Source organism: Heliangelus exortis, chromosome 6, assembly GCF_036169615.1.
Source record: "Heliangelus exortis chromosome 6, bHelExo1.hap1, whole genome shotgun sequence".
Classification (NCBI taxonomy): Eukaryota; Metazoa; Chordata; class Aves; order Apodiformes; family Trochilidae; genus Heliangelus; species Heliangelus exortis.
Window position 1 is genome coordinate 20,223,339 of NC_092427.1, and position 13,688 is coordinate 20,237,026.

Here is a 13,688-nt window from a genome sequence, read left to right on the forward strand (position 1 = left end):
TAAACAGAACCACATTATTTGACAGTACTTGCAGAAGGCTCTCATTTTGAGGATGCATGGTACAGTACAGTTTGGGAACAAGATCAGTTAATGACAATGTAACAGTCTCCAAAGAACTAGAGCAGACTTGCCACTGGAGATAAATTTCCTATTTACAGGTCCTGTGAACCAGCTGACAGTCTGCTGCAGGGTAATAACCTTCACAATTTTTAAGAATATGCTGGAAAAGTAAAAATTTGACTTTATTAGCTCAATCCAAGTCAATTAAAGGTCTCAAGACAGTTAACATAGCTCAAAGCTATTTGTATTAAGCTGTACCATTGAGTGTAGATTAAGATCTATTACAGTGATAATTCAAACCAACATCACTAAAGCAACTCGTTCCCTTTCCCAGACATGAAGCAAAGCATTACATGTGGCTGTCATACACCTATTTTATTCATCATACACCTATTTTATTCAGTACATCCATTTCCTTTACCAAGTCTTAGACTGCTCCTCACCTGCTCATGTAAATCCTAAAAAGACCCAAAAATGAGTGAAGAATCAAGCAGCATTTTCATTAGTAAAAGACTAGTTGAGGAAGCATCCTTAGGCTTTGTAAACAGCTTCAAAGCTTCTCTTACAAAGAATCATCAAAACTGGTGATTGGTCTGCTTTACCTACAATAGATTTCTCCCAAACTACACAAACTGGTAGAGTAAAGGGAAAAGCACCAGCTAAAGGTAAGCAGCAGGCTGTCAGCTTTCACAGTGCAGAAAGCTACCATAAAGTACTGTAATATGTTCTGCTCAACATTGATTAAGTTCTTCAGATCAGCACGGAGAAATTTTCACTTAGCTCTTCAAGTACTTTAAACATCTGAGTATTTTAAAAGCCATCTGAAGGGTATCAGTGTTTTTTAACACAATACCATATAATTGCTGCCCACAAAACTGTACAAAATACCTAAGTATAATGTATTGCACCAATCTTTAACTAGCCCTATCAAGAAACAATTCATTAAAAAACTAGCCAAACCAGAACTGTTCTGAGAAAAATAAAAAAAACAAAAAACAAAAACCAAACAAGCACACAAGATCAGTGTAAACATGTTCTTTAATATCACTGAAGATAAATTTGGAAAACCAAGACTTTGGTGGGTTTCAAATAAATAATTTTGAGTAAGTGTTTACATATAAAGGGAGCTCTCAAAGCAGCAGTGCACAGTTTCTTATTCCTCCCTGCTAACACACCCCCAACAAGAGAATGTACAGTAGGTAGTGCACACTGGAAAAAACAATCACAACATACAGCACACTTGCCAGCTTTGATGAAACAACTGATGTTGAAAAGGGGGGAGATGCAAATGAAGGCATGCACTGCCCTTTAAAGCACTGTTTTCCCATAGCCTTTTTACCAGCACAGCACAAATAAGCAGCCTGGGAATACATCTTTCTGCTTCTAAAAACCACTCTCAACTCCAAGATTAACATAGTGCTCTGATATAGTAAATGCATTCCTCAAACTGACATTGCAGCATAAAACAGCAGCCCCATCCCAAGTGGTCTCTACAGGCATCAATAAGGTGTATGGTTACCAGCAAAATCACTGGTGTCCTATGTCACACAAATAAAACCTTCCAAAATTAAAAATTCTTCCTCAAAGTGAAGATTTGCCTTGTTAAACGACTAATTATTCTGCTGTAAAAAACTGTCTGATGTGAAGTTCGTCACATCAAAACAAGAAGGTTTAACAATACAGAAAGACCAACTAGAACAAAGATCATTTATAAACAAGCAACTAATATACTTGCAAGAGAGTTATGGTAAATTGTTTTCTTATTTAAGTTACTCATCAAAAGATTTTCTCTCTGCAGATAAGGGTAGGGCAGTCTTTCACTCTTTATACTTTAATTCAACATGCAATTAATCTGTAAGAAGCACTGCAATACTCACCACAGAGCCACATAACCTACAAGTATAAATTCCTCAACACACTTAACCTGCTTCATTACTCATTTTCTTCTCCATTTCTCACATACCTCAAAAAAATCTCTGCCTCTTTCTGCTGAGTCAATAAAATCTCACTGTGTAATACTGCAGTGTAGCTACTAAATAAATACAGGAGTTAAAGGATTGTTTCAATTACTCTTGGCTTTGGGCAAAACAGTAACTGGGCTAACACACATGATATACTTCACACATTTGAGTAGTGGACACTGCAACATTTAACAGATATGAAATGAAATAAAATAAAATCATAGATTTCTAAAACTGTCAGTACACAGGATTCCCAAGTTGTTCTGCATACAGGAGCAGGGTCATCAATTTTCAAGGAAAGCCACATAGTCAGTCAATCTGGCCAACTGCTGTTCATTTGGAATTGGTGGAACTGGAGCACGTTCTACAGAGATAAAACAAATGCATCATTAATGAAATTAAGAAAGCACATCCATCAGCAACACCATCAATCACAACAGGAAGGAAAAAAATTAAATGCATCAACTTGTTGAACAGTCATATGTGGGCATCTTATCTCCTATCTATGCAGCTTTAGTTTTCAGTTATCTGCAACATGAAGTAGTCACAGAGTTCGTAACAGTTGTCTTTCTGGAAGACTGTCACTATTTCTACATGGCAAAAAAAAAAAAATAAAAAAATCTGTTGCTCTTCAGCTGTTCCTTTCCTTAACAAGTTATCACATGGAAGATATCAAATAGATCTGCTGGGTTCTCTGAAAACCACATCACACAAAGCACTCTATCAGTAGCAGGAGAATGCAGTGCATGTGCAGATACTTATGTAAATACCAGCTAAGCTTGGACGACAGTTTAACAATAAATTGCAAGACTAAAGCCAGGGAGGCAAGTTAGGACTTAAACATCAAAAATTAGGAGTTAGATTAGGTTTTGAAGCAGGCATGTGGAATAGAGCTGCAACAATGTGGCAGAGAAGGCTGATAATCAAAAGAATGTTTCAAAAAAGCAAGATTCCAGCTCTTGAAACTGACTTGGAATTAAACCTGTAAATTTAAGTTACTTTTTGCAATTGTATTAGATAGAGCAAGGCTCCAATTCACCTCTGCTCACACTATTCTGTGAACAATGAAGGCAACACTGTCTAAGAATCAGCACTACATAACTTAATACAACTCAACCTGGAGTTGGGTTCCCAGAAGAATCATCTGACTGCTTTCTTCTACAAGGGAAGACTTTAAAAGTCCCACACCATAAAAGCAACAAAACCTACTCAGAGTTGCTTTGTGAAGAAACTAACTCAAGTTTTGACTAACATCCTTTTTTGTTTTACAGAGGCTGCCTACATCTGCTTTCAGATCTACTCCCTTCTTCAGCAATGGAAGCAGATATCTCAGACACTCCTTAAAAATGACAGGAAGGGAAGAGAGAGGGAGACAAATACTTACATAGCACCCCACTGGAGTCTGTTTGGGTTTGGCTTTTGTAAAGGAAGGAATGACTACACTCATTTGCCTAGGAAATAGTTCCCATTTTGTGGTGCTGGTGAAATTATGATTATATTAATCATGAAAATTTTAGAAACATGACAGCAGGTTACACATAAACAGCAAATACCTGATGAAGGAATAAATCTGTTAAAGGAAGCTTCCAGTGCACCTGAAGAAAAACACACAATGTGGAAGTTAGCCCAAGTGGAACAGTATGCAACAGTTCTATAGATCAAGCCAAAACTGGATAGAAAGGTAATTAAAATTAAGCCTGCTAATTTACTTATTTTACTTCATAACTAAAAAGCAGAATACCCGAGGCTCAGCTGGTTAGACACACAGCTTCAAAACAAATTACAGCCTCCTGCTTCTTTCTATTGTCTCTAAAATAATTCTTGCACTCACTCCTGGAAGAAAATCACATATAGCTAACTCCCAGTACTTGTAAGCTCTGCACATTTTGCAGCCAGTCCATGAAAAAAGAGATCCCATGCAAAAGCTCAGAATGCTGGTAGCTTGTGTGCCCTCAGGGATAAATTTTAACACCTTGCCTGACATATATAATGTTCTGGGCTCTGTACACCTAAAAGTTCTGCCCATAAAAACAATAGATATTTTTTTCTTAGCCTAACAGATGTTGCCCTTTAAGATATGCTACTACTTGGCTGCTTCCTGAGCTGCATCATGAAATTTAAGAGCAGCCATTTCACCTCTGCCTTCAGAGATTATCATTTATATCTGCAGTCACAAATAATGCTTTAGCAAAAAAAAAGCATTTCTGAAGCCTGAGATTTGCAGGAACAGATACTTTGTTATCAGGATCATGACACTGAAGAAAAGATCCAGTACAGTAAGTTTTAAAAATCAAAGGAAATTATACCAATGACTTGAGCTCCTCAGAACACAAAATCCAATATATACCTTCCCAAAGAACTTTTTCTGAAAAAAATCTCAGGTTCAAAATGGTATATTTTTACTCTTCTTTATTAGATTAAGATGTCATTTGAGGTCATCCAACTTATGTTCCACTGTGTCAGAGACAGCAGCAGACAAGCAGGAGTAATCAAAGTATATCCTGCCTACTTTTGTTTAAAGAAGTTAATTTGAGGATGTAATTTAATCCAAACTACTTGTAGCCCCAAACTAAGCCCACTACTTTGTACTTGCTACATTTTATAAACATTTCATGCTTTAGAGCCACATAAGTTCCCACAAAAGTATTTGAAAGAATATTGTGCAAAATTTTAATTAAAAACTAACACCTAATTACTAGAAAATGCTAAAAATAATGTCAAATGAAGTAACAGCTCCACCTACCTGGCTTCTTCGGCATTACCATACGAGTTGAAAAGTCTGCTTGCCAGCCCTGTTCTAATATATCTGAAACAGCATTTTTACATTTGTAAGAACAAGTTTCTGATATGATTTTTGGAAATACAAAATAAAAAAGCATATTAAGAACAGCAGAAAAGCATCTCAGTACACTGCTTATATGACACAACTAAGACATACTCCTTGAAAACATTTAGACATTGAGTTTGACTTACAAGCTGATGAAAGGTGTAATAGCACCCAAAAAGTAGGTTAACTCACTACCTTCAGTCTTCCCTCACTGTGGATTTGTTTTAACACTTCCTCATATAGAAGGGAAGGATAACCATTGGTAACTAGTGGCAAATAATAAAATCAAGTACTTATCTACAACCAAGACATCATTTACCATCACATAAAGCTCTCTTATCACAATCATCTGTAGAGAAACTATTCAGTGAATAAATGCAAAGTACCTTTCACAGCTTCTTCTACAGGAAGCCCAACAAAGGCTGCAAAATCATCAGCAACTATTGAGGTATATGCCTGAGACACCAGTCCAAAGGCTCGTCTCCTAGTTGCATCTAAGAAGAGATAAACACTGTAAGCAGACTCCCTATCTAGGAAATCTTGACAGTTTTTCCAGTTCTAACACACTAGGAAAACCACTGCCACCAGCAGAACCAGCACTTCAGAAGCTCCCTCTCCCTTCCCACAAAATTCACTGAAGTGAATCAGCAGCAAGAGACAACAGCTTGCTCTATGCCAGGACAAAATGTTCTCTGAAGGGTTTTAACTTCTCAACTACAGTTTGCAGTATCTTGGTTACTACCACCAACACATGAAGAAGTTCAGGAAACTCTGCTTTACATGACATTGTCTGTTTGCAATAAGCTTGTGTGTCAAATAGGCCAGGATCTGAAAAAAGCATATTTCAAAAGCAACTGGACAAACTATTCAGTCCTTTATAAACCACATTTGTTTTGATAAGGCATCTGCAAATAATTTTTTCTAAAGCTACAGAGAACTCGTTTTTGCAAGATACCTTTGGAAGGCTTTTTAGCAGTCTGTACTGCCCTCTAGAAGCAACATTTTGCATGTCACTGCTGCACAGTTCCAACTAAAACATCTGTCTAGAGCCACACAAAAGAAAAATCTTTTAAGTGCCATGAGGTTATAAAATACCAAAGCTGAGTTTCCCACATTACTGGTTAAAAGGCTGACAAATCTGAGTAACTAATGGTTTATTTTGCTATCACAGCTGTCATTTGCAATGACAGAACACACAATTGCATACACAAAGCTAAAAAAAACAATGAAGTTTTCTTCAAGTTTTTGTAAGGAGTTTTTTTACACCCAATACCTAAAATCCTTTAGGTAAAGCCTACAAAAAATTGGTGACAATCTTCCTGACCACTTCTGATTTTTCAGTCATTTGTCTACACACAGAGAAAGAGGCAGGGTATCATGCCATGCTACTCAACAGAAGTTCAGTTTGCACCTCTAAGTGCTTCCATGATTGGTTGAATCGTCTCAGACCACTGGTGTGCACTGATTGTGGTGTAGATTCCTGGGAAGTCTCTCTGCCAGATTCTTTGTCCCACTGACCAAATTGCACCAAGTTCAGCATTTGCCTGTTGTGACAAAAAAACCCAGAACAGTTAATCCAGAATGATGTATCCTTTATAAAGTGATAATCCTGTATAAACCCATTTCCACCCCACTCCTTTTCCTGTTGCCAGGACATATCATAATTCCTGTAGTAGAGGAGGGGACAAGCACCAGGAAACCTTGTTCTAGGAGGTGTCACTGCTGCAGGCTCCCTGATCCATCCTCTGCCAGGGCTTATCACCCCCATAGGTGCAGTCTGCTCATGTGTTGGTTACACCAACCCAGGCTGACACAGCAGCAAACCCCATACAGGATGACAGCCTGTGCTCAGGCTGCTAACTGGAGAGGGACAAGGAGAGGCACAGCTTCATTTCCACTTAAAGGACCACTTGTCTCTTCAGCAACCTGCACAGCAAAGGCAATTTTCAACTTGACAAGAGGTGACACTATAGCTGTGGTGCCATGCCCACCATCCCTGTTCTCCCCTGGCAGGTTTAAGGGGATATCTTTATTGGTCTTTGGTCAACTGGACCCCAGAGCAGCCTGACAGAACAGCAACCAGACACCAAACTGGGTAATAAAGTCATGTTTTTAGTTGTAAGGAGAACCAATTTGTTTCTGAAGTTAGGATTCATACTAAATTTAGCCTGACTCAATTAGCAAAAGATTCATCAACACATACACTTAAAAAAACACTTTGCTTTAAGATGTAACCTTCCTGAAAAAATTAATGTTCCAGGTTTCCTCCACCAAGAATGCACTTCACATGAAATGCAAGTTACAACCAAAAAACCCACACTGGTCATTCACAGAATATTACCATGCTAGAAATGCAGCAAGTTTCAGAGGAAGTCCAAGTAAAATTAGGCCCAAATGACTGTTGACTCAGCTGACATAATTACTTCTTTTCTTGACAGTGTTCTTTCAGAATCATCTGATAGGTCCCATTTGACCATGAGATTTCTTAAGACAAGACTACAGAACACTTGTTTCCTTGTGAATCTCAAATTAAAAAGCTGACAGCAAAGTCTGTCAGTATTTCTGCTAATACATCCTCAAAATGAACCTCTGATCCAAATGCAGTGCAAAAAAAAAAAAACAAAACAAAACAACCTGCTTTCATGAAGTTAATCACTTCAAAGGTGCATCTCTCCTGAAGTCACTTGTCACTGAACAAGGTACTTTATACCCTCAAATGGAATGGGGCCCCATCCCAGAATCAGAGATTTAAAACCAATTCAATGGTTTCCTCCAGCTGACTACCCTTTATCATGAGGCTTTCTACCAAAAAGTACCCAGAATTACTGGGTTCTATTGCACAAGATGATTTGAGAAGGAAGAGGTAACAGCTGAGCAACCAGGAGATGCCTAGAACCAACATGCCATCTGCTGGGCAAGCAGTTTACAGCACAGAACTCAGCCCAAATGCTACTCAAACAGAATCTTGTAGGGGAAAAGTCACAATCTGCAAGGTTATAGAAAATGGTTTTAGTATCAAATGGCATTTTAGAAAGCACTTACAGATTTGATAGCAGGTGGGATTCTTTTCCAAAGATATCGGGCATTATTCCTGAAAAAAAAAAAAATTCTCAATAAACCAGTATTTGCTACAAGGAGACACCAAAGATTTGTTGAGATGCTCTAATTAACAGTCTCAGTGCTTTAAAATATTCCCTCCATGTCTGCTGAAGTAGAAAAACAAAGTTATTCTCAAGTAGATAACAGGACAGACATAATACAACAAACAGTTCATTAACCAGCTCATTTCACACCAGTTCAGGAAAGGTTTTTAATTTCTCTGCCCAAGGCAGCATTTTACAGATGCACTTTTTGTTTTTCAAACAGCTGCATCTTTGATGAACACGTGGACAAACTGTGACTTTTCATCATGTCAGCAGTCATTTAAATCAGTGGTATCCAAACTGTGGCCACACACTTCTAGCAGAAAAACTTTTGAGCAAAGCACCCCAGCACATGCATTTATAAATTACACTGCTGCATAATTCACATATTACTACTTTATATATTATTTATAAAGTCCTGCTGTTTTAATATACTGTGTATATTACAAAGCATAAAAATAGAAACATTTTAAAGGATTAAAATGAAAAGGTATTCTTATTTTATTTATTATCAGTAGAAAAATACTTTCTGTCCACACCCTACTTGGCATGGCAGAGATTTTTTTCATATTCTTTACAGCCCAGCTTCATCACACATACTCTGGAGACTGAGGCACACTGAAATATTTACTCATTGATCTTTAGAGTGCAGAACTCAAGCTGAAATGGTTACAAATTCTCAGAAAGATTTACAACTCAACACAAGAGAGACTCACTGCTTTCATTAATGCACAGCTCTAAAATTTCAAAATTACTTGCACCAAAGTGATCTGCAGTAAAGCTAATACTTGTGATCAGTGTTCAGGGAATTTGTCCTATAATAGACACCAACAATCCAAGAACATACTGAAACTTTTGAACCCCCACACCAATGCTCACTTTTGCCTGATAAACACAGCACTGAGAGAAATTCTGCCTGAATGTATCATCAGCAATCACTCATTTCAGTTCAACATTTTCCAAAGGAGCCAATTTCACTATTTAAGGATATTTCTTCCCAAAGCCAGTCTGTTTCCATACAGTTCAAAAGAGTGGGAAAATGCAAACAAAGGAGAATAATTTCCTGAGAGCAAGGGATGAAATATACTTAATTCCATGAATTTCAGTTTTGTTTTTTTTTATACACAGCATGGCAAACATGCATTTTCTTAGTCACACAACCAGTTCCTAATATTCTGGCAACTACAGCTCAACTCAATAGTGACAAATTCAGTAACTCAAGTTAAATATGAGTACAACTCACTTACATGTCATTATACAGCAGGTATAAAGCTAGAAGCTGGCCATAAACAAGAGGTGTTGCAATTCCTCCAGGAGCCTAAAAAACAAGAACAAATAATTCAGTTATGTATTTTAAGAGCAAGTTATCTTACAAAAGCCACCAAGTTTAATGAAACATTCCCAAACAGCTGATGCTTTTCACATCACAGAACAGTTTTGGACAGATTGTCAGAATTGCAATGTTATAGTAATGCAGTTGCATCTTACAGCAAGAGTTGCCTTGGACATACCAAGAGTTTTCCTTGGAAAACATAGGGTTTTTTTGCTATGTAAATAAAGGAAGGCTACATCTTTCTACCATTCCATCTTATGCCCATGAAAGTGGTCACCACCAGCTTACAGAGCTGGTTTTTGCCATGAATTACTTCATCTACATTGAGGTGAACTTCAGCCCAACTCAGGGCACTCCATCAGAACCAGGTTTCTTTGCCCACTTGAACTGCCCTTATTAAAAATCCAAACTAATTTCTGACACTTGCCACAATCCAGCAGACCTCAGATGCCATACAAGTAGAAAAAAGTGAAGTATAATAAATTTATAATGTTTTGAAAGTCCACAATAATCTAAAAGCTGAAAAGATTTCCAATACGGAAAATTTGCAATTTATTGAAGCAGGCACTTACAGGAAAAAAAGTATGCAGCTATTTGATTTAATTACATGTATGATTTACAGACTCATCTAAACCAAAAGCAGGTAATTTGCTGTGCTATGAAGCAGACAGAATGGTCCCAGCAATCCTTACACTGCTCTCAGGGCTCATCACCTCCTTCAAAACAACTGTTTCTGCAACAGTTCATTAGATTACAGCCAGTAAAACAAAGGAAGGTCAATTGACATTATATATGATCACCTTTACTGTTTCTCTATACTAACAAGAATATTCATCAGTTTCTCTGCCAGGAGACTAGTGAAACAGAAGGGGAAGCTAAGGACCACCACAACTGGAATTATGACCTACAGTTTTATTCTGACTGCATCTATCCTGAAAAAAAAAATTAAAAAATAAATTAAAAAATCAGCCCACATATCACCTCATGATCTGAAACACAGAAGCAGATATCAGTGTGCCCACAAGAATGTTGATGCAGAAACACACAGCAAATGAACTTGCCAGTTTTGTGAGACCATTTGGGAAAACTTTGCCAGAGGTGCAACCCTGCAACATTTAACCCTGGAAGCCTCTGTAGAGACACAGCAGAAATGGGAGGGACCTGGACAGACTGGAGAGTTGGGCTGATTCCCATGGGATGAGGTTCAACACGGCCAAGTGCCGGGTCCTGCACTTTGGCCACAACAACCCCATGGGGAGCTCCAGGCTGGGCACAGAGTGGCTGAGAGCAGCCAGGCAGAAAGGGACCTGGGAGTCTGGATTGACAGGAAGCTGAACATGAGCCAGCAGTGTGCCCAGGTAGCCAAGAAGGCCAATGGCATCCTGGCCTGGATCAGGAACAGCGTGGCCAGCAGGACCAAGGAAGTGATTCTGCCCCGTACTCAGCACTGGTGAGGCCACAGCTCGAGTCCTGTGTCCAGTTCTGGGCCCCTCAGCTCAGGAAGGAGATTGAGGTCCTGGAGCAGGTCCAAAGGAGGGCAACCAGGCTGGTGAAGGGACTCAAGCACAGATCCTATGAGGAGAGGCTGAGGGAGCTGGGGCTGTTCAGTCTGGAGAAGAGGAGGCTCAGAGGAGACCTCATCACTCTCTACAACTCCCTGAAGGGAGGTTGGAGCCAGGGGGGGGTTGGGCTCTTTTCCCAGGCAACTCTCAGCAAGACAAGAGGGCACGGTCTCAAGTTGTGCCAGGGGAGGTTTAGGTTGGATATTAGGAAAAAATTCCTTACAGAGAGGGTGATCAAGCATTGGAATGGGTTGCCCAGGGAGGTGGTGGATTCTCTGTCTCTGGAGGTTTTTAAGAAGAGACTGAATGTGGCACTCAGTGCCATGGTCTGGTAACCACAGTGACAGTGGATCAAGGGTTGGACTTGATGATCTCAGAGGTCCTTTCCAACCTGGATGATTCTACAATTCTATGAGGCAGAAATCTTGGGCAGAGACATAGAGTCTATATTCAGCTTTGTAACAGCTCCCAGGAACCCAAACACGTTCAACACCAAAGGCTCTGCAGCAGGGCAGTGAGGAGCTTATGTTGAACCTCCTCAGATGGCTGAAGAAGCCAAGTTCAAAGCATGCAGAGCTTCCAGCACTGCCCCTCTTCCCCAGCACACACCTGAGCAGTGCTCCTTCCAGCCTGGGCTCCTCCCAAGGGTGGGAATACACCTCCAGAGCCAGGACCAAACACCTCCCAGGGGCAGGGCTGGCAACACTCAACTCTCCCACATGGTACATGGTTTCACTTTTATCACTTGTCACCATTTAAGGCATCAGGCAGCTCACTTTCAGCACCACCACCTCCCTCCAGCTCCATATCACTCTTGTACAGACCTCAGGGCATGCCAAGGAGCTGCAGCACCACGCTAAGAACACAAGAGGCTCCTGGCTCTGCACAGCACCTGAGGCTTGATGGGACACAGCAGCAAGCAGGGACCCCTTCCCTGTAAGGATTATATTCTCCACTGCAAAGCTGCATGGTTTGTCAACACCAGAGTTCTGCTGCGGAAAGTGATCACAGACTGGGACAGCTCTCTCCCTTCAATTCCCAGGGTAGTTAACTGAAAAAAAGGGAATTACTAAAGAAGTGAGTAATGAAAGAGAAAAATCCAAAATTGTCCCTTCTTTCAAAACAGTTACAGCAGGATGTGTGAGCGTCATGTTCAGAAAAGCACTGGAAACTGTGCAAGAAAGATCACCTATTGATGCCACCTGGGAAGAGGTTTTGGCATTATCATGATGGCATTTCACATTTACCACAGGCTGTGGTCTGGCACACTAACAGCACATGCAGTCAGCCTTGAAAGTTCAAAAAAAAAAAGCAGCATTTGAAACAGCACAGAGGCAGCTTCCAGTGTGAGCTCCCATACCACTCATCCCATTGAGCCCAGAGCAATACCTCCAACACAGCTCAGGGCCCCCCTCTCCACTCGGTACCTTCTTTTTCTCAACCACGTGAAACACAGGAAGGCACCTGAATTTTTCTCTCCCTCCGTCCCACATCCCACTGCAAAAAGACGCTAACAGCGATACTAAAACGGACTCCGTTGTTTGGCTGCGGCTTCACAAGTTTTTTTTTTTCGCGGGATTTTGCACAAGCGACAACTTCAACCGCCGAACCCTCCCCAAACTCAGGAGAACACCGAGCAGAGGGCCAGGAGCCCCTTTCCCGGCAGCACCGGCTCAGGCTCTCAAAACAACACCTCCCAGTGTAACCAGTTGCTCCAAGACCCCTCCAACGCGGGCCGAACACCTCCAGCCCGGGGCAGCCCCCAGGCAGCGACCTCTGCCCCACGGCGCCTCCCGCAGCGCCCGGAGCTGACGCTTCCCGCACGTCCCGGAGCTGCGGGTCCAACGGGGCCCAAAAGGCGCCTCAGCCGGGAACCCCCGCAACGCGCGGTCCTCCCGCGGTACCTCCAGCTCCTGGGTCTCGCACTGGTCCAGGAGCTTCCTGAAGCTGAAGGCCTTCTCGGCCATCACCGCCACGGGCATCCTCCCCTCACACCGCACACATCACCCGACACCGAGCAGCCGGCCGCGCACTGACGTCACTTCCGCCTGACGCGCTTCCGCCCGGCCCCCGGATCAGCTCAGCCCCTCTGGCCCCGAGTCTCTGTGTCTTGGAGGACTGCGGGGAGGGGCTGTGTTATACCGGGGATGTGTTATTCCCGGGATGTGTTATGGGGATGTGTTATTCCCTGAATGTTATACCCGGGCTGTGTTATACCCGGGCTGTGTTATACCCGGGATGTGTTATTTTCGGGATGTGTCATTCCTGGGATGTGTTATACCCAGGATGTTATACTCCCCAGGTAATATTTCCCCCCCCCCCCCTCAATATTTCTGTACATTTCCATGTGATCAAAAGATCTGTATCCAGTCTTTTATCTCATATATATCACATATCACGTGTTGTGTGAGACACAAAACCACAGAAGGGTTTGGGCTGGAGGAGACCTTTAGGATGAAAAACATCTTGGAGATACCAGGGTGCATGGTTTCAGCACAGCTGTATCCTGACATAAGGGAATAGAACAAGTGCCACAAAATAAAATTCCCCCGAGGAACCCTGACACTGGAATTTTCTGTATTGTTTTCAAGCTGGTGTCACTGTGACTGCCTGAGTTGTGATGTGCTGTGATTCTGAAAAATACAAACCAGGTTTAAATGGTTTGTAGTGAGAGCCAGGATAAGGGGAAACAGCCTCAAGTAGTTCCAAGGAAGGTTTAAATTGGATAATTTAATAATTTCTCCTCAAAAGAGTTGTCAGCCTGGAACAGGCTGCCCAGGGCAGTGGATGTGTCATCTCTGG

At 41.3% G+C, this 13,688-nt stretch overlaps 1 protein-coding gene across 2 annotated transcripts; it reads right to left on the bottom strand.

Moving 5' to 3' along the window:
- Positions 1-1,080: 1,080 nt before the first annotated feature.
- Positions 1,081-12,938, bottom strand: COPS8 (COP9 signalosome subunit 8). Of its 2 annotated transcripts, XM_071747078.1 has the most exons (8): positions 12,791-12,938; positions 9,239-9,309; positions 7,891-7,939; positions 6,260-6,392; positions 5,235-5,342; positions 4,765-4,827; positions 3,575-3,616; positions 1,081-2,385 (listed from the first exon to the last, which is right to left on the bottom strand). In XM_071747078.1, the coding sequence occupies exons 1-8, from the start codon at positions 12,866-12,868 to the stop codon at positions 2,306-2,308; spliced, it is 624 nt and encodes a 207-aa protein (XP_071603179.1). In that variant the 5' UTR covers positions 12,869-12,938; the 3' UTR covers positions 1,081-2,305. The 2 variants fall into 2 exon arrangements, with proteins under 2 accessions (XP_071603179.1, XP_071603180.1); XM_071747079.1 differs by lacking the exon at positions 5,235-5,342.
- Positions 12,939-13,688: the final 750 nt, after the last annotated feature.

Excerpts from the sequence above, each read along its gene's own strand:
- COPS8 (XM_071747078.1), bottom strand. The coding sequence starts at position 12,868 with ATGCCCGTGGCGGTGATGGCCGAGAAGGCCTTCAGCTTCAGGAAGCTC. Across the intron at positions 5,343-6,259 it reads AATCATGGAAGCACTTAGAG|ATGCAACTAGGAGACGAGCC; the intron begins GTGCAAACTGAA and ends ATCTCTTCTTAG. Across the intron at positions 3,617-4,764 it reads GGTAATGCCGAAGAAGCCAG|GTGCACTGGAAGCTTCCTTT; the intron begins GTAGGTGGAGCT and ends GTTTTTCTTCAG.